Consider the following 20,807-nt stretch of genomic DNA (forward strand, 5'->3'; position numbering starts at 1 on the left):
TTTTTGTCCTTTGATCAATTCAGTGGTAAAAATGAAAATCTTGACAAATTTTTGGCATCCATTTATTACAAAATAGGATGTCTTGCAATTGATGATGTATGAAGCTAATAAAGCAGGAACATAGCTTCATTTGAAAATTATATTCATAGAACACAGAGCATATGATGATCTGTATCACTTTCAGTCCTGCCATATCCTCACTGATGACACATGAAAGTATTCATCCATTACACAGAGTATGAACAGCAAACAGGGTGAACTAGAAATTCAGGTTAATGAGGGCAGATATGATATTGCTGCCATAACGGAAACATGGTGGGGCAAAATCCACAAATGGAACACACAGCTAGAGGGATTTATATTATTTAAAAGAAACAGATCAAATAAAAGAGGAGGTGGAGTTGCTCTCTATATAAGAAATAACTACATCTCTACAGAAATAGAGCACAACAATGATGAAAACTGTCTTGAATGCATTTGGGTCAATATAAAGGGGGGGGGGAAACGACATTGCCATAGGTATATACTATAGGCCACCCAACCGAACACAGGAAATAGATGAACTTTTTGCTAGTCAGCTAACTAAGGTATGTAGGAAGCACATCACAATAGTAATGGGGGACTTTAACTACCCTGACATCAACTGGGAGGCAAACTCCGCACCAAGTGGAAGATCAAACAGATTCCTGACAAACCTAGCAGACAAATTTGTCTCCCCAAAAGTAGAGAAGGGAACTAGGGGATTAGCCATATTGGATCTAATCCTCACTAACAGAGATGAAATGATAGAAGGTGTTGAAGCCATAGGAACCTTGGGAGGAAGTGATCATGCAATATTGGAATTCAACACTATGGAAGCACAAGCAATAGAACATAGTCAAACTAGAGTCTTGGACTTCAAGATAGCTAATTTCAATAAACTTAGAGAGGGTTTGGGAAGGATTCTATGGATGAGAATCCTCCAGGGGAAAACAAATCAAGAGGCTTGGGAAATTTTGAAAAGTGAGATAATAAAGGCCCAGTCTAGCACAATACCAACAAAGAAGAAAAATAACAGCTCTCAAAAGAAACCAGCATGGCTGCATAAAGAACTCTCTGATCAATTGAAAGATAAAAAGGACAAGTATAGAAAGTGGAAAGAGGGACACATAACTAAGTCAGAATATCAGCAAATAGCCAGAGCCTTCAAAGACGAAGTGAGGAAAGCTAAGGCTCAAAATGAACTAAGGCTTGCAACCAAAGTCAAAAATAACAAAAAAAGCTTCTTTCAACATGTAAAGAACAAGAAAAAAGTGAAGGAAACGATCGGTCCATTAGTGGGTGAAAGTGGCAAGAAGGTGACAAGCAACAGGGAGAAAGCAGAACTATTTAACTCCTTTTTTGCATCTGTCTTTACACAAAGGGAAAAAAACAGACCAACCTATCAAAAATAGTGCCATAAAAAACAAAATAGAAACACAAGTTAAGATAGGCAAGAAAATGGTAAGTGAACACCTGTCCAGCCTAGACGAGTTCAAATCACCAGGACCAGATGGATTACACCCCAGAATTCTCAAGGAACTGGCAGATGTGATCTCAGAACCACTGAACTATATTTTTCAAAGATTCTGGAGCACTGGGGAACTACCAGAGGACTTGAAAAGAGCTGATGTAGTTCCCATCTTCAAAAAAGGAAAAAAAAGGGACCCAGGAAATTACAGACCTATCAGCCTGACCTCAATACCTGGGAAGATTCTGGAAAAGATAATCAAACAACGAATTAGCAAACACCTACAGGCAAACAAAGTCATTACTAAAAGCCAACACGGGTTTGTCAAAAACAGATCATGCCAGACAAATCTTATTGCATTCTTTGACCAAGTGACAAAATTAGCGGACCAGAGGAATGCTGTGGATATAATTTACTTGGACTTCAGTAAGGCATTTGAGTAGACTACAACCTACTACTTGATAAGATAGAAAAATGCGGGTTAGACAGCATCACCACCAGATGGATCCGTATCTGGCTTACTGGCTGTACTCAGCGTGTGGTCCTCAATGGAACCGCATCTACATGGAGGGAAGTGTGTAGTGGGGTGCCCCAGGGCTCTTTCTGGGCCCAGTGCTCTTCAACATCTTCATCAATGATTTGGACGAGGGGATAGATGGGGAACTCATCAAATTTGCAGATGACACCAAGCTGGCAGGAATAGCCAACACTCCAGAAGACAGGCTTAGGATACAGGAGGATCTGGACAGACTTGAACACTGGGCACTATCTAACAAAATGAAATTCAATGGTGAAAAAAGCAAGGTTCTACACTTAGGCAAGAAAAACCAAATGCACAGGTATAGTATAGGGAGTACCTTGGCTCAATAGTAGTAACTGTGAGAGGGATCTCGGAGTCCTAGTGGACAATCATTTAAATATGAGCCAGCAGAGTGCTGCAGCTGCCAAAAAGGCCAACACAGTGCTAGGCTGCATTAACAGAGGAATAGAATCAAGATCACGTGAAGTGTTAATACCACTTTACAATGCCTTGGTAAGGCCACACTTGGAATACTGCATCCAGTTTTGGTCACCACAATGTAAAAAAGATGTTGTGACTCTAGAAAGAGTACAGAGAAGAGCAACAAAAATGATTAGGGGACTGGAGGCTAAAACATATAAGGAACGGTTGCTGGAATTGGGTATGTCTAGTTTAACAAAGAGAAGAATGAGGGGGGACATGATAGCTGTATTCCAATATCTCAGGGGCTGCCACAAAGAAGAGGGAATCAAGCTATTTTCCAAAGCGCCTGAAGGCAGGACAAGAAGCAAAGGGTGGAAACTAACCAAAGAGAGAAGCAACCTAGAACTAAGGAGAAACTTCCTGACAGTTAGAACAATTAACCAGTGGAACAACCTGCCTCCAGAAGCGGTGAATGCTCCAACACTGAAAGATTTTAAGAAGAAGTTGGACAGCCATTTGTCCAAAATGGTACAGGGTTTCCTGCCTGAGCAGGAGTTTGGACTAGATGACCTCCAAGGTCCCTTCCAACTTTATCATTATTATTATTATTTACCTCCCAGTGAGCCCCTAATCTGGCTTGACAAGGAAGTTACGTGCCCTCAACAACTGTCCGCTAATCTGCCCAAGGATCATTAGCAATTCAAGGGAAAGTATCACAATAGATAACAAACAGAAGATGATGTAACTGGGCAGTCACTTACTAACTCTATGATTGGTAATAGTTGCTCTTCTCCAATAATGTCAAGACTATGCTTGGAGCCCTTTTGGCCAAGAGATAAGCTAAAAATGCTTCAAATAAATAGCAGTTCTTTACACTGAACATTCAAAGTGCTCCTCTTTGCATACATTCAGAAACTAGCTGCAGAAACTATCTTCAATCACCTGTCAGGTCTTTTGGCAAGCTTCAAAACAGGAGACAAACTTTATTGCGGGTGCAATACAAAAGTTAGGCAACACAAAGGTTGTAAGTCAGAGAGGGAAGGAGAAAAGAAAAACCTGTTGTTTCATTTCTGCGTTTCTTCCCCCATTGACAATTCTTCTAACTGCAGCACTTACGTGGTCTGTTGGGCTGTGGTGGTGCGACCAAAATAGTTAAAAGAGATGTTGAACCACTGGTAGATTTGTGCATGGATAGAATAGTATTTATCGCAGATCTGTTGTGGTGTCAGTCCTTCCTCCATGGCCTTTGTCTCTGTGGCAGTACCATATTCATCAGTACCGCATATATAGAGGGTGTTCCAATTGCGTAGGCGACAGTACCTAAAAAATAAATAAATGCTACTTGTTTAAAAAGCAGGAGATTTATTGCTATCAATAAGAAGTAAGATCTCCTATGATCTTGTTTTATTTTTATTTATCACATTTTTAAACCACCCATCTCCCTCACAGAGGGACTCTGGGTAGTATACCATAAAATACTAAAAGATATAAACGTTAAAAATAAATTAAAATTAAATAAACTAAGGCTTCATATGATCTTGTTTTATGTTGTCTGGACCGTCGTTCGTTTTATGATTGTAAGCTACCCAGAGTTACCCTGAAGTAAGATGGGGGGGGGAGGCGGCAATACATTTCATAAATAAAAATCATTCCAATAGAGCATATTATTTGTATCCAAAAAAACCCTCTCACATCCAACATTTCCAGGAAAAAACACAATCTTAGGAAGCAAGTATGGCAAAGGCAGAATTCAGAGACTCACAGTGAGAACCATTTATAAGTTCACATGGATCAGAAGTCTGTCCTGGGTGTGGGTGCCTGGAAAGAGATGCTTTAACTTACCTGGCAAAGGTATCAGCACTGAGAACGCAGCCAATGATATTTCCAAGATGAGGCACATTGTTTACATAGGGCAGCGCACTCGTGATTAGCACATTCTTCATGCCTTCCACAGGCAATCTGAAGAGGACAGACACAGGAACTCAAAGATAAATTCAGATTTCTGACTTGCTCAAACAACTTTGGTGGGAATGGGGTGGGGGAGAGGCAGGTGGGGAAAGCTATGCAATACACTGAAGAATCTGCAATTTAGGAAGATTAATTCTCTATAGGCGAAATTGGCCTATAAACATCAAGAGGTGAATAACCTGTAGCTCGCCAGATGTTGCTGAAATTCCAGTTCCAATCAGCACTGCTAAAGATCAAATTATAATACAACAGTATCCAGAAAGCTACAAGTTTCCACATCACTGAGACAGATAATAATGGATGCTATAGAGCAGGGATCCTCAACCTTGGCAATGTTAAGAACTTGTGGGCTTCAACTCTCAGAATTCCTCAGCCAGCTTTACTGGCTGAGGAATTCTGGGAGTTGAAGCCCACAAGTCTTAAAGTTGCAAGGTTGAGGACCCCTGCTCTAGAGAACTATATGGCTGTATTTTGATAATATTAAGGTTCATATTGACAATTCCCAGTATATAATTAGACATAGCATGTACAATATGTGTATTTGCTGTTAGGAAACAAAAGAAAAAGAGAGCTGTTTATATTTATTCAATGTATTTGCTGCCCATCTCTTCTGCAGGCGACTCTAGCAGCTTAGAGTAATTAAAAACCAATAAAAACCATTGAAGAAATAAAGAAGTGACGTCAACTTAAAATGGCCAAAGATGAGACGAAGAGAGCAAGATGCACACATGGGGGTGGGGAGTCTCTGTTTTAAGATCTTCTTTGGTATCCCTTATTACCACCACAGACCATCTCATTTGTCTCTTGAGAAACCTATATGCGGGTCAAGAAGCAACAGTGAGAACTGGACACGGAACCACTGATTGGTTCAAAATTGGAAAAGGAGTCCGGCAAGGCTGTATACTGTTGCCCTGCCTATTTAACTTATATGCAGAGCACATCATGAGAAAGGCAGGGCTAGATGAATCAAAAGTTGGAATTAAGATTGCCGGGAGAAATATCAACAACCTAAGATATGCAGATGATACCACTCTAATGGCAGAAAGTGAAGAGGAACTAAAGAGCCTCTTGATGCGGGTGAAGAAGGAGAGTGCAAAAGTTGGCTTGAAACTCAACATTAAGAAAACCAAAATCATGGCATCCGGCCCTCTCAATTCCTGGCAAATAGATGGGGAAGAAATGGAGGTAGTGACAGATTTTATTTTTCTGGGCTCCAAGATCACCTCAGATGGGGACTGCAGCCAAGAAATTAAAAGACGCTTGCTCCTGGGGAGGAAAGCTATGGCAAATCTAGACAGCATACTAAAAAGCAGAGACATCACCCTGCCAACAAAAGTGCGTATAGTCCAGGCCATGGTTTTCCCAGTTGCAATGTATGGCTGTGAAAGTTGGACCATAAGAAAGGCTGAGCGCCAAAGAATTGAGGCCTTTGAACTATGGTGCTGGAGAAGACTCCTGCGAGTCCCTTGGACTGCAAGGCGTTCAAACCGGTCAGTCCTAGAAGAGATCAACCCCGACTGCTCTTTAGAAGGCCAGATCCTGAAGTTGAAACTCAAATACTTTGGCCACCTAATGAGAAGGAAGGACTCACTGGAGAAGGGCCTAATGCTGGGAAAGATTGAGGGCAATAGAAGAAGGGGACGACAGAGAATGAGATGGCTGGATGGAGTCACTGAAGCAGTAGGTGTGAACTTAAATGGACTCCAGAAGATGGTAGAGGATAGGAAGACCTGGAGGAACATTGTCCATGGGGTTGCGATGGGTCGGACACGACTTCGCAATTAACAACAACAACAACAAATTACCACCACAAGGACATTTCAGCCCAGCAAGATTCTTACATAGGGTGCTGTGGTTTCCAGGGGCTAGGAAGGCTGGCTGGTCCTCTGCTCCAGATTTCAGCAATGGCTTCAATCTCCACATCAGACAAATGCTGCTGGACCGATTCCTCTTCCTAGAGAGAAGGACAGACCTTCTGCAACGATGTCTGGTATTCAGCAACCCAAATCCCTGAGTTATTTTAATGGACCATGGTCATTGCCAGGGAATACCAAAGTCTAAAACAAACACCATAAGCACAAGCTTTTCCCTTGGTCTACTTTCCCCGCCTTAAATAATGCAGTTAATATTTAACAAAACAAATTCTGAACAGGTAGTATATCATCTCTTGCCTACAGAGGACTACTTTCTCCCCAAACCATAGTATTTCCCATTTCAAATCCTACTGAACAACAGCTGAAGCCACTATTTCAATAGTATGGAACTCCCTTGAGTCTTTCAAGTATATGTATGCTAAAGTCCATCCAAGATAATGCTGGATGGGCATTTGTAGCTTCGCTTTCTTCTTGATTCACTACTTCGATAAGTGCAAGGAATTCTGTAATAAAATGACCTCCAACTTATTAGGCTAGAGACTTAACATCAGGGGGTCTTCAAACTTGGCCCTTTTATGACTTGTGGACTTCAACTCCCAGAATTCCTCAGCCAGGCATGCTGGCTGAGGAATTCTGGGAGTTGAAGTCCATAAGTCACAAAAGGACCAAGTTTGAAGACCCCTGCTTAACATGCTCTTGTACTGAGTGAGAATAAAACACCTGCTTTGCATAGGAAATGTAGCATTAATACCTTGGCTTCATTGGTAGCTGATTGCCCAAAAGCTAAACTGGGAGCAGGATGTTTCTGTAGATAGGCTTTAAGTTCCAGCAATCCCTTGGGTGTCCATATAGATTCCACTGCCTTTCTGCAGTGTTCCTTCAAGTTCATGTTCTGGAACCAACTCCTCAGAGCTTTCAGCTCATCTTGAAAATTAAATTAGAACGTGGTTATTTCCAGAGAATCCAAACAGCACTCAAAAATTAGCCATGGGGCCTTTTCTAAACCCTAGGACTCTCAGGAGCTCCTCAGAAAGGCCAGCAGTGGTAGACAAAGATCTTGCCTCCATTATTATTAGTCTTCCATCACAATTGCAGACTCAACAGCAAAGGTGTTGTGTGTATGATGGCCTGGTGCAGAAGACATTCTCCAAAGAGAGTTCTTTTTTTGAGGAGCATGGGACCTTGTTTTAGCGGTTATCTAGATACTTCCATATTTAGGGAAAGGAGAACGTGAGAAAAGGAACTTTTCTCCAACAAATATGAATTTGATGAAGGAAAATCAAAAATGGCTTGTGTAAATTAGCAGCCAAATGGTAAGCAGATATTGCTACCTCCTGTCAAAGCAAGAAGGCTATCTTTTGTGCCTTTCCCAACTTTGAGAGATTATAGGAATTGAAGTCCAACAATTTGGAGGTTATCAAGTTGGAGAAAGCTGAATTAAGCTTTGGGCATCACTTACTTGGTAAGAAGGAGTCATCTCTTAACAGAGGAAACAGAGATCCCCATAAGACAATATCAGCAGCTGACTCAACATCCTAGATTAAAAAAATCAGAAGAAATTGGTTCAGTCTGGATATGCAACAGGGGCAGCTTGAATGTTTCACATGCATTGGAAAAAACATTTCCTAAATGTTCAAGATAGAAACTTCTTTAATAATAGTACACATGTAAATTCTTATCTCCATCATTAACACTGACAAGAGAAGCTAACATAGCAACAACCACTTCAGCTTAATTGGCTTTACATAATGCACGGTGATTTTTATTTACATATTCCAGAATTTGATTCTATATGATATACAACAATAAAATTAGTTCTGAAGTAAACTCTGTAAAGAAAAAAAACCCTAATAGATACTCCGGTGCTTTTTCCCCAATGAAAAAAGATCTGGAACAGAGATGAGCAATCTGCAACCTGTAACGGGTCTCTAGCCTTTATTTTGGAAATCTTTGGTGTCCTCCCATAATTACGATCACATCACACTTGTGTCAAAAGCATCGAGGTGCAACTGGGTTGAAAGGATTAGTTGGTGACATCACTGTTGCCTAGGGGACATCCGGTTGAGGGATCCTTTCATGTCCCTGGCAGGAGCTGGACTAAAAGACAGGGACTCACCCCTCCCCATGGCTTGCTAACTTCCAACCCTGAATCTTAACCACATGAGCCACTATGTTCCTATTAGGATAACAAAATGGGATGGTAAAAACTGTTAAAAAAACCTCCACAGCTATTTACTTATTACTACTTTTGCCTAGGGGACATCCAGTTGAGGGCTCATTTCATGTCCCCAGCAGGAGCTGAAGCAAAAGACAGGGGCTCACCCCTCCCCGGCAGCATTCATACTACTTTTTATAGGTAATAAAAATTTCCCACAAGAATGAATTCATCTTTGAAAGAAACATTTGTCTCCCACAAGAACCAAAAAAGAAAAAAAAAATAGGCTAAAAATCTGTTCTTCTCTGAAAAAATTATTGTTGATGAGAAACACTCCATCTAACATGCTTTCATGCTTTAGGCATAAAAACAGTTAAGCACCCAGAGGATTTCAGCTCTTATTACTAATTTTCTTAAGACCTAGCTTTTAATCCTTAACATTTACTAAAGTAACTCCCCCTACGCACAATGCTTGTGGAAATCTCAAAAGCTGCAAGGAAGGTGTGAGGAGACTTATGGTTCTCCATGTTCTCTTCTGATCCTGTGTAGCATTTTTATGCATATATAATCCATATAAAACCTAACTGTACTGTGTTTTAAATTCAATTTTACAAAAAACTAAGGTTTTATAACAACCAGATATCCTTTTGATCCTCCCACATCTCAGCTCGTACATCAGCCAGTACTGCAAAGTCTGCTTACAGAGGTTCTTACTTACTCCAGTGAGGTAAGAGGTACCCTTTTTGGTAAGAATCTGGTCAAGGTAGTCCAATGGCTTCCGGATGATGCCCAAAACATCCTCTCCTTTCTTTTCTTGTACCACATGAAGGTACAAGGCTGTAGACAAAGCAGGCTGAGAGGAAAAAGAGGGATTTTAATCGATCTTCATCCTCCTTCACTGCTCCAATCATCTTACTAAATTCATACTGTTGTATTTATTTATCAAATTTATATTCCCACCTTTCCTCCAGGAACTCAGTGACTTCCTCCTCCAATTTTCTCTGCAGCAAGCCTGTAAAGTAGGTTGGGCTGAGAGAGTGAGTGATCAGTCCAAAGGCACCCAGTGACCTTTCATGAGAATAAACTTGAATCTGGGTCTTTCCAACCTCGTCTAGCACCTTATCTAATACCTTAACCACTATACTGGATCTTTCTTAAGAAAAAAAAAAATGAAACACAGCCATAGCATTGGGCTATTAGACTTCTACACCTAACTCAATAGCCCAATGTGATCACAAGATAGTATGGAACTATAAAGAAAAAAAAGGAAGCGCATGCAAACTTTGGATTCTTAACATCTGGTTTCATCTGCTTCCAGTGGTGTCTCCAAGGCACCAATCCATTTTTCTCTCTAAAGAGACTACCCATTTTAATGGTGACCGTTTACACACCCAAAACTCTCTTGATGTTCTCTCTCTCTTTCACTTATATAATAATAGAATAGTAATCAGGGAAGGGCCTAAACAATATAAAATATAGCCTTTTCCTTATCTCACTGTCTGAGATCATGTATTATACTAAGACCTAACCTAGGCACAAATAAATATGCCACAAACATCAGCATGTACCTCTATTTTTCCACCCACTGACTTCTCCAAAGTCTCTGGCACTTAATTTGCAATAAAATCTTTGGATCTTGCAAGACCCTACTGGAATGGTAGAGGATATCCTGGGTAAATAGGGTGGAGAACTAGCCTGTCCTCCGATATATAAGATGTTTCCAAGTCTTTTATGGCAGCCATTTTGTGAGTGTGTTCATCACATGCTTTTAAACTTTTAGTTGTTTTCCAGGACTAACATATATCCCTAGTTTGCCATAAACCATGGCTTACAACTGGCTTAGAGTCACAGTAAGTAAGTTAAGCAAGTGTCACTTGACACAATGCATGAATCATGTCGTTGGATTTGTTCACTCAACATAGGATGTCACAGCACAGTTGGTTTAGTTTTGGTTCAGTGTGCTGTGTGAACCAGTATGAGAGATTGTGAGAACTAGACATAGAAGGTGTCCAGTATGTGCAAGAACTGGACTGTCGCCCAGCTATGAGAAGGAAAGCTTTCAAAGATCCCACTTTAACTGATTCACTATAAGTCTGCTTGGTAATTTATTTTTATAGTGTTCAAGATCTTGCTTTCACTCTAACTAGCATTAAAGGTGTCTTTGCTCAAATCAGCATGATTCTGCTTCATGAGTTTGCTAGCTATGTGGGCTAGGCAGACAAACACAAACTATGTAACCTGCAGTCACTAAATCTCACCGAATTTGATGAATCAATGAACTGAAACATTGTTGGAGCAGGAAGCAATATTAGCATCCAACATAATGGCAACCAGAGGCACATCTTGATTTCTGTCTTTTAAATAAAATGCTGCTTTTTACTCTATAGAGAAAAGAACTGCAGCAGGTTAAATACTATAAAGGCTACAGAAACATAGCTTCGTCCATATACATACACAATAAGTGATCCATCCTATGCTAATAAAAGAAATGGTACAAAGAAGCATACTATACCTTTATCTGACCTATTTAACCTCCAACCCATCCTATAAAAAAAAGCATACTATACCTGTCACAGGTTCTCTTGTATCAACTGGTTCCTCTCCCCATCTCTCACTCATATAGCCAGGCATAATCTAAACTGCTGCCTGAACAAGACGACCTCTTCCCTTTAAGAAAAATGGCTTATCTACCCCAAATACATGGCTGTTTTACTCACCTCTAGCTCAGTTATATCCCATTCAAAAAACTGATTGGCAAAATCACTGTGCTCGTTGCTAAAACTGCTCATTTCTTTTCCAGCTAAGCGGAAAAAGTATCTAGAAGATAAACAAGAAGAAGGGGGTGAGTACTCTCAGGCGACACACTTCCAAGGACTTAAAAATATGGTAAAAGAGCCTTCGTTCTATCATGAGCTCTTGCTATCCCACAGGAGACTTCCATTAGCACTTCCCACTCTAGAGTTATTTTCTTCTGGCAAAGGATGCTTCCCTCTTATGATTTTCCATTTCTAGAATACAGGTGCTCTTGATATAGGTGCATCTATTTCCTTGGTAAGAAAGACATTTCCCAAACAGGCAGGGGATTTTTTTTTTTTAAATCTTCCAGTCTACCCTGCAATTATTTGCTGTGCTCATTTTCCAAACACTCATCAGGTCTAACGCCATTTGGCTTTAAAGCCCGATAAGGACATCCAGATGCAACAACCTGCTGGCCCTTTCTATACAGTCCTTGTTTAATGACTGCCTCCTTTGGCAACCTTTCCCGGTTAACGATGGTATTGAAAAAGTAACTTTGTGACCTTGCATTTACAACCTCTGCCAGGTCTGGTAAAGCAAAGGGAAGATGAAGTAAGATCATAAAGCACAGGAGTGGTTTCATTTAGCAACCACTTTGCTTAATGACCAAATTGCCAGTACCAACGAGGGACTACCTGCACCTAGTTTTACAATTTCAGGTGCATCCATTATTAATATTGACAGTAGAAAGCCAGTAGGGTGTAATGTTTAGATGCTATAGACCTGTATCCAAGACTCCTCATGAGGCTTTTATTTTCAAAAATGTACAGTCTAGCTTCCCTCACCACAAATGCAAAAAGACCACTCACTAACCATCCAAGATACTCTGCTATCTGAGATGACAGGCAAGAGATCCTACTCTGTTTTCCCATACACACATACACGCGTCACACTCCATTTATAGAAGTTGCCCAAAATGGTTCATTTTACCCAAGAACAGCAAGGTGGCTTAAGAAGAAGACTGTCCGGCATTGCTATCAACAACCTCCCACTGTACCTTCCTGCTTTCTAGTATTGGCTGGTGAGGCAATTGGCTAATAGAGCCAGCCTACACAACATTTTAAAATATTCATTGACTGAGAAGCAATTTAAAAATGTATGTCACTGTTATCTCCCATACAATTAAAAGGACAGCATGGGAAGAGCAGAAGATTTTCCTTCCAGCTCCAAAGAACTGAGAATAAGAGGCACCCTTACCTTCTTTCTCTATGTTGTACTATTTCAATTTCCCATCACATTTTGGGTGATGAAAATAGAACTTATGGCAGCACTGAGAAAAAAGAAGCATGCTTATTCTTCATATTTTCTTATATTAAATATATTTTAATTTCTTAAATTTCCATTAATTTCTTAATTACCGTTATCTATTTGTGGCCAAAAAAAATCATATTTGGAAATATTGTGGCAACGATGCCAAGTCTCTATCAATGAGCATGCTTTAGGTTCTTTGACATTATAGAAAATCACCAATAGGCAGCTGGACATGTGAAAATAACTTTCTAAATTATAACCTTAAGATGTTTATGTAGCACAGTTTCTACAAGATCCTTTATTAGCATCCCTTTTTCTCCTAATTCGGTGCTTCTCTTACATGCCTATAATACTTAGCTAGCATTACAATCAGATTAGGTTTTGCCAAAAGCTTACCCTGGAAACAGAATGACCAACACTCTATTACTTACTGAGAAATTACATTTGTGGAGAAGAGGAAGGATCCATTTTCCAGCTGTAGAGCTGGCAGCTGTGGACGGGTGAGGAATGGGACTACATGAGCTATCAAAGAAGAAGAAAAACAAATTAAGGGGGAATTTTATCTGCAAAGTCTTACCCTATTTAATACAGCAGGTATTAAGATGACATAACAATAGGAGCAGTGTGTGGTTATATTGTGCATACATATTATGCTGTGCATACATACAGGGCCAGGGGTTGACAGAACATGATTACTTTTACTTGAAAAGACAATTTTTCCTTCTTCTTGAAGATTGAAAATGCTACCCCCAAAATTTGGCAAAGTTGTTTTCTAAGTCAAAATTACTAGCTTTAATAAGGAAGGCTTTCTCTATCAAATTTCTGCTTATGATGCAACTTTTTAAATATGGAGGACTTACCAAAAAGAGATGACAGGGAAGAAAAATAGAAAGAAAAGTCTTGCCCTCCCCCAAAGATATTTGATGAATAAAAAGAAATTGAACAGCCATTTGTCAGGAATGGCATGGGATCTCATGCTTAAGCAGGGAGTTGGACTAGAAGTATTATTATTATTATTATTATTATTATTATTATTATTATTATTATTATTAATAATAATAATAATAATAAAATTAGAAGGGATCTTGGTGGTCATCTAGTCCAACCCCCTGCTCAGGAAGGAAACCCTATACCATTTCAGACAAATGGCTGTCCAGTCTCTTCTTAAAAACCTCCAGTGTTGAATGCTCCAAGGTCCCTTCCAATTCTGTTATTCTGAATAAGTTTATGTACTAGTATTGGAATACACTTGCTAAGTCCAGCTATATTTAGTCCAGTCAATCCATCACTTGCTAATTTTCTGAAAGTATTCTCATGAATGCAGGTGCGGATTCTCCCCTCTCATCCATGTATTCAGAAACCCAAAAGTGAACAGAGTCCATCACAAAACCACGGGAAGTAATAGGGGAGCAGGAAATTAAAAGGACATAGCGCGGAGAGAACAGACTAAAGAAAAATCCTAAAGAGGGGGGAAAAACAATTATGTTATTCACTGACTCGAATTTTTATGTCAATAAATAGCCCAGTCTCCAGGACTGGAAATCTTTCAATTAAATAAAACTAGATTTTTCAGCCGCCCTGTTTCGGGGGGGGGAGGGGGGAGCTACCGTCCACCTGGCACTCACCCTCTTGCGGAAGCCACCGCAACTCCACCGGCGCGCCAGTGGCTTTGGCAGCCGCCAAGACCTTCAGCCCACCAAGGCTGCCTTCACTCAGGCACAGCTTCATGTTCCGTCCTCCCTCTGCCTCCCAGCCACGCTTCGTCCCCAGCTGATGCAACGAAGCCGGTCCTGACATGAACGCCGACTCCCCGTCCACGCCCTCTCCCGGCCTACGTCGCGTTGGAAACGGGTCACTCTTTCCCACCCCCGCCTCACGCCCACTTTTGGGCCTGCGCGTTCGAGCACATCCTCCCTCCGTCGCACACAGGCCAAACTTTGGGACTACCAATCCCGACATGCATTGTCCACCCAACCGGAAGTTTTAAAGGAGGAGGCCCGAGGCCAAGGGAAAAGCGGACGTTGCGTAATAATACTACACTCGGATTGTTCGCTGGAGTGTAAAGCGGAACGGTGTGTTGTCTCTCTCTCTCTAGTTGTGTCGCATTCGCTCTTGTTATCTCCTGTGGATAATAATAAAGCCCAATGTTGAAAATGCGGTTAATGTGAAATCCATAGTTCTAGTATAGGTTAAGTCTACATCTGGACCAGATTTTTAATATTTAAGAAATTAAACAGCAAAGCTATTATCAATAGAAGTCTTCTCAGCAGTAATCAAGTATAAAACCAAAAGCAGCGTCTGAAAGCTTGCACACACTTCTTATTGGAGTTGGATTAATAAAGTTAATACCCTAATAGGAATTAATAAGAATTAATAATTTGTAAAAACACTAGTAACCAGTTTGACTAGTTATGTATGAGATGTCAACTCCGTGACCATATAGATCTACCCCTAACCTGGTTCTCCAGTGGTGCACCTGTTGCCACTCTTAACAGTCTTTCCACTTTACTTGTGATCATTTTCTTTCTACCTTTCCCAATATTATAGTCTTCTTGAGAGCTATTCTTAGCATAGTGTGTCCAAAGTAGGTTAATTTCAGCCTGACAAACCCAAGTTGGTGGAAGCAAATTTCTGGTAAATTTAAGACCTGGATATCTGACTTGTAATATCTGTATAGCAATTGCTTCTTAATATCTAAAGAGGCCACACGGGCATTATTGGACTGCAAGTTTATTGATTAGATTTTTGTCCCTCTTTGCATTTAGGAACTCAAGGTTGCATACACTTCTTCAGTTCCCCTCCCATACAACAACAAATCTGAGTTCCAGAGGAATTGGTTCAAAGTTATCAATAAACTTGAATGGCGGAGGATGTATTTGACCCTAGTGATAGAACACCTTAATCATCATTTGTTAGAGAAATAAATATAGCCATAGTAATGATGGTGTAAGTTTGTACATGGATGTATATTCCATCAGTAGGCCAGTGTGTATGTGACTATAATAAACCCAATGCACACAGTAATATCAAAAAGAAATTACTGTAAATTAAATACAGAAATTAACAGAAATTCAAGCTTAAATCTACAATCTTATGTCTATTGTGGACTTACATCTATTTATAAATAAATAGATAACAGATTTAATGTATGTTGAAAGAGCTTTTGTATTAAAGGCAGCCTAAAGATTTTTAAAATAAAACAAATACCTGGCAGTATTTTTTAGTACTTTTATATGAGGACTATGGTTCCTCTTTTTAAAAGATAATATGGTCAGGTTTTTTTATCTTTAAACTACCTTATGGAAACTCAAGAATCATACAAGTTTTGTTTTTCTTGCCATGCATATGTATAAATAATTCAAACTAGACTGTATTGTTTCTGTCTCTCATATATTGGCTATATGCATAATTCTGTATTTATTTTTGTCATATTTATGTAGTGCAGTGTTTCTCAACCTTGACAATTTTAAGGCATGTGAACTTCAACTCCCAGAATTCCACAGCCAGCATTGCTGGCTGTGGAATTCTGGGAATTGAAGTTCACATGCCTTAAAATTGTCAAGGTTGAGAAACACTGATGTAGTGTATATTGGAGGTGGTGACCCTTTGAGAGCTGTATGCAATGAAATTTCATTTTAATGTATGCCAATTAGTGTACATTCAAAGTGACAATAAAGTTATTATTCTATTCTATTCTAGTGCCTGAAGAGGGGAAATTTTAGCAGTGGGGAGAAAAAATGAATAAAAAGTATAGCTTTTTTAAGGAGCTAAATATTCGGTAATCACCAAGAAGTGATAATGACTAACAAGCAAGCTAAGATTTATGTTTTGTGATCCATCTGATTAGAAGCATATTCAGTTAAAAATAAGTTTGAAGCAGAACACCCAAGGTGATATGCATAAATTTGCATCCATGTCATGCAACCTTGGGTTTTCTTAGACATAACCTTTGATTATGGTAAACTTTACTGCTGTGCCTAGGACTGAAATTGCTATCTTCTTGATCTAAATAAGATCACACTTGCTGCAAGGCTATTTCTTTTATATACACAAATGTTACAATAAAGACAGTTTCTCTGTCTGCAAAAGAGTATTGCGACTCAGAAATGGAGTCTCCTTCCTGCTTTATGGTGCACATAAGCAAAGTAGCAGCCCACAGGAAACTATTTACCTCTCTGAAGGCGGATGTGTGTGGTACCTATGCTTTGTACCTCATACATTAAATGCTTTTAAGGAAGGGAAATACCGCATTCTTCTCTCTCCGTTTCTGTGAAAGATGAAAAGAATGGCTACAGAATGGGTCCAAGACTGAAAGAAAAAGCTGTTATTCCAGGATTATCATTTCTCTCATTGTGTGATGGGCTCAGGTAAACATAACTGTTCTGAGATAATGGGAAGTTTACTGTAGTAGGGCTGCAATCTTATTTTCTCTTCTGTGGATTGTTAATTGAAATTTTACTCCATTCCTTCAGTCATACTGGCTAGGGAGTGGGGTTTCCCATTTTAGTTGGCAAGCAGTGGCGGGGAAAATGGGGCTTGTGAACAAGACAAAATGAATGCAGTCCTGTGATATGGGAGGAAATGCAGAAGAAATAAATAAGGAAGTGGGAGTTTGCATTCTTTCTTGTTTCCAGCTGAAGTTTCTTTTATGTTCTCCCCAACAGGAGAACATTTTATGATTAGTATTTTCTAAGGCATATTTTCTCATGAGGACTGGTTGGCAAAAAACAGGGAAGGGTTGTAGTGGGGTCAGCTTACATTCTCAAAGTGCTTTAGAAGAAGAGTTATCTCTTGTAGACTCATTGATGTAGAAGAGTCTTCCTCAGATTTAAGGCCACCTTAACTGTCAGTGGCTTAGTTTCCATTTTGAAAACTGGACTCCATCTTGAAAGGTTCAGGATTGGCTAGGACTGCAGCTCTGATTCTTCTTTCACATACATTTTTTCAAGCAGACCTTCTGTTTGTCACATAACCCCTGTAAACAGAAATGGGCCAAACCCTTCTTACGGTTTCTGCAGCTGTCTATATTTCTGAAATTCTAATCTTAGCAAACATAGTTGATGGAGACAAAAATGTAACAGTAAATGAAGTATGGTGTTTGATATCCAATTAAAAACAACTGTGGTGCGCAGTAGTTTAAAAAAGTATATAATGCTCAAATCACAGCTATTAAAAGCAATTACTTTTCTGTAAAAAAAAAAAGCTTTCCATTGTGGCTTATGCATAGTTTATCAAGGAGTTGAACCCATATATATACCTACAGACATAAGGGTGATTAACAAGTGTACAAAATTGACCCAATAAAGGGAATCATAACATAGCATATCTGGTTTCCTTTTTGTGTGATGTGTGAATGCACTATTTCTGAGGTGTGTACGCAAATAGATGATAAAGATAAGAACTGTCAAGTAGTTGGACGGATAAAACTAGTCTTCAAATCAAGGAATAGGAATCTTGAAATGCAGTTGAATAACTTCTCCTAGCAACCTTAGCTGGCAAAAAAACAATGCTGGGAGGGAGTTCCATAGATTCCAAATTTTGCTTTACAGCAACTTTAGTCCCTTCACCAAGATATTAATGTATTCCAGAATATCCCCAAGTATTATTTTATACAGTGATAACTATCTATGCAGTATATGGTGTGTGTGTGTGTGTGTGTATGTGTGTGTATGTGTGTATGTGTATACCCATATATATGTATGTGTGTGTATGTGTTGTGCATGTGTGTGTATATATAACTATATATTCATTTTCTGAGGTTTTCGCGGGTATTTGTATGTAGGTCTTTGGTTGTTCGGGTTTTCTCCCGCGTAAAATTGGAAGTGTCTTGGCGACGTTTCGACGAAGTCCCATTCGTCATCTTCAGGCTGGTGTTTTCAGCTTCGTGCTTTGAGCAGCAACAACCAAAGACCTACAACTATATATTCACATATATTAATCTTTATACCATCTCTATTACATTATAAGTAACTCAAGGCAGCAAACATACATTATATTCCTTCCTCCTCCTATTTCCCCAACAACAACCTTCAGGTGGGTTGAGCTGAGAGAGAGAGCAACTGGTCAAAGGTCACCTAACTGGCTTTTGTACCTAAGAATGGAATGGGATAGGATAGAATAGAATAGAATAGAATAGAATAGAATAGAATAGAATAGAATAGAATAGAATAGAATAGAATAGAATAACAGAGTTAGAAGGGACCTTGGAGGTCTTCTAGTCCAACCCCCTGCTCAGGCAGGAAATCCTATACTATTTCAGATAAATGGTTGTCCAATCTCTTCTTAAAAACTTCCATTGTTGGAGTGGGAGTTACTGTCTCCCGAGCTTCTCAATCCAGGTGATTAAGTATTGTTTATTGCAGGGAGAAGAATTGGAAAAAGTGGAATCATCATTTGAAGTTCCCAACATCTCTCAGGGCAACTTTGGGGGCCTAGTGAGAAATCAAAGGGCATTTCAAACAGTTGTCAGACCTGACATCTGCCAGCATGATGTTATGTTGCATCTCGCTAATGAAAATCAAGACTGGAGAAGAACAGTGTAGAGACAATGCTGTGCACTGATTGAAAAAGTTATGTAGGAAAAATGTTGATGTGAAAGCACAAGAGTTCTGACTAGTACACGGGTCGGCAACCCGCTGCTACGGAGCCGCATGTAGCTGTTTGAGCCTTCTCCTGCAGCTCCCAGCCTCCTCTGCCATTTGCAGAGACAGAGAGACAGAGACAGAGAGAGGCACTTGCGCTTCCCTTCTCTCTCTGTCTCTCTCTCTCTGTCTGTCTGTCTCTGTCTCTGTGTTTGTGTGTAAAAAAGAGAGTGGCATCACGCTGTTCTTGGACAAGCTGACAACCTTATTGGGCGGGACTCCTACCTTTGCTGCGTCTCAGCAGGAAGCAGCAGAAAGCAGGAAGCAGCTCTCTCTCACGCACTCTCTCTCTCTCTCTCTCTCTCTCTCTCTCTCTCTCTCTCTCTCACACACACACACACACACACACACACACACACTGAGTGGGGGAAGAGGACTGGCAGACAAAGGGCAGGAGAGAGCCAGCCCAATAAGAATGTGTGTCAGCTTGTCAGAGAACAGCGTGAAGCCGGCTTGCCAGATGAGCAGAAGATCGGGGGGGAGGGGGAAGAGAGAGAGGGAGGGAGACAAAGAGACGGAGAGAGAGAGAGAGATAGAGGGAGGGAGAGAGAAAGAACTCATGCACAGCAGCCACTATTTCTTTTTAATTAAACTCTTCAATCAAGCTCCCCCCCTGTGTGTGCACATGCGCTCAAGTTTTGCAGCTCCCATCTTTTCTCTGGGAAACGGGTCCAAGTGTTGAGTGTTTAAGGTTGCCAACCCCTGGACCAGTACCTTTGCTTTCAAACATGGAATCCATATATATGTAATTTGTTAGATACTGGGTTTCTTTCTCCTGCACTTTTAATGCAACAAGGAAGACACCAGTTTCTTCTGCTGTCTTTTGATGACATAAGGGCAGGGCTTTTTTTGTCATAGAACGCACGGAACGGTGTTCCGGCACCTTTTTTTGAACCGAAGAACTGGTTCCTTCTAAGCTGCCAGCACAAGTCCAGGTATGCCTGCAAAATGATTTTGCGGACTCCCAGCAGCCCGATCCGGGCTCCCGAGGCCCTTTCCAAGCCTCTGGAGCCCAGATGCATGGCCCTGGAGCGATTTTGTGGCTCCCCAGTGGCCCGATTCGGGCTCTGGAGCTGGGGTGCTGCAAAATCGCTCCATGGCCATGGATTCAGGCTCCGGAGGCTTGGAAAAGGCCTCCGGAGCCCGGATCGGGCCACTGGGGAGCCGCAAAATCGCTCCCTAAAGTGGCTTCTTCTCCCCCCCCCTCTGTAAAGGGCATTCGACTGGAACCGGAAATGTGTGTGAGTTCCGGCACTTTTTTGTTTGTTTGTTTTTACAAAAAAAAAAAGCACTGCATAAGGGTAACTAACCACATTATCATCTCTGAATTCTGTCTTACATCCGCTTTCTGTAGCTGGCCAAAGTTATCAAGTCCTGAAAACAAAGCCAATGCCACCACAGTAGACAATGTTTTGAAGCTCCCTGGCTTTTTCAACCTCTCTCTCTAATGGTATAGCTAGTCACAGTGTTTCTCAACCTTGACCATTTTAAGGCATGTGGACTTCAACTCCCAGAATTCCACAGCCAGCAATGCTGGCTGTGGAATTCTGGGAGTTGAAGTCCACATGCCTTAAAATGGTCAAGGTTGAGAAACACTGAGCTAGAACTTTGGGACAATAATCTAAAGGCCCAGAAAGAAGGACAGCAAAGAGATTAAAATTCAGCTTGACCGGCTCACCACACCAGCCTT

General features: G+C 40.5%; 2 protein-coding genes across 6 annotated transcripts in view; one reads left to right on the top strand and one right to left on the bottom strand.

The window, feature by feature from the left end:
* MARS1 (methionyl-tRNA synthetase 1) overlaps positions 1–14,380 on the bottom strand; it is a 32,514-nt gene extending 18,134 nt beyond the window's left edge. The window contains exons 1-9 of one of the 2 annotated variants that reach the window (XM_039368142.1): positions 14,102–14,380; positions 12,908–12,998; positions 11,147–11,246; positions 9,148–9,282; positions 7,734–7,809; positions 7,026–7,198; positions 6,242–6,354; positions 4,275–4,391; positions 3,549–3,752 (exon numbers count right to left, since the gene is read on the bottom strand). In XM_039368142.1, coding sequence (XP_039224076.1) covers positions 3,549–3,752; positions 4,275–4,391; positions 6,242–6,354; positions 7,026–7,198; positions 7,734–7,809; positions 9,148–9,282; positions 11,147–11,246; positions 12,908–12,998; positions 14,102–14,273 — 1,181 coding nt within the window. In that variant the 5' untranslated portion in view covers positions 14,274–14,380. The remainder of the gene's footprint in view (positions 1–3,548; positions 3,753–4,274; positions 4,392–6,241; positions 6,355–7,025; positions 7,199–7,733; positions 7,810–9,147; positions 9,283–11,146; positions 11,247–12,907; positions 12,999–14,101) is intronic. The other variant, XM_039368143.1, reaches the window with a different exon arrangement.
* Positions 14,381–16,661: 2,281 nt separating this feature from the next.
* The window catches only part of ARHGAP9 (Rho GTPase activating protein 9), a 37,074-nt gene continuing 32,928 nt past the window's right edge, over positions 16,662–20,807 (top strand). For 2 of the 4 annotated variants that reach the window (XM_039368172.1, XM_039368168.1), the window contains exon 1: positions 16,663–16,843. The gene's annotated coding sequence lies outside the window, so the exon portion shown is untranslated. Of the gene's footprint in view, positions 16,844–20,807 lie in introns of all 4 variants that reach the window. The other 2 variants (XM_039368169.1, XM_039368171.1) reach the window with 2 other exon arrangements.

The sequence above is a fragment of the Crotalus tigris genome, unplaced genomic scaffold (genome assembly GCF_016545835.1).
Source record: "Crotalus tigris isolate CLP2741 ecotype Arizona unplaced genomic scaffold, ASM1654583v1 scf7180000020655.604591, whole genome shotgun sequence".
Classification (NCBI taxonomy): Eukaryota; Metazoa; Chordata; class Lepidosauria; order Squamata; family Viperidae; genus Crotalus; species Crotalus tigris.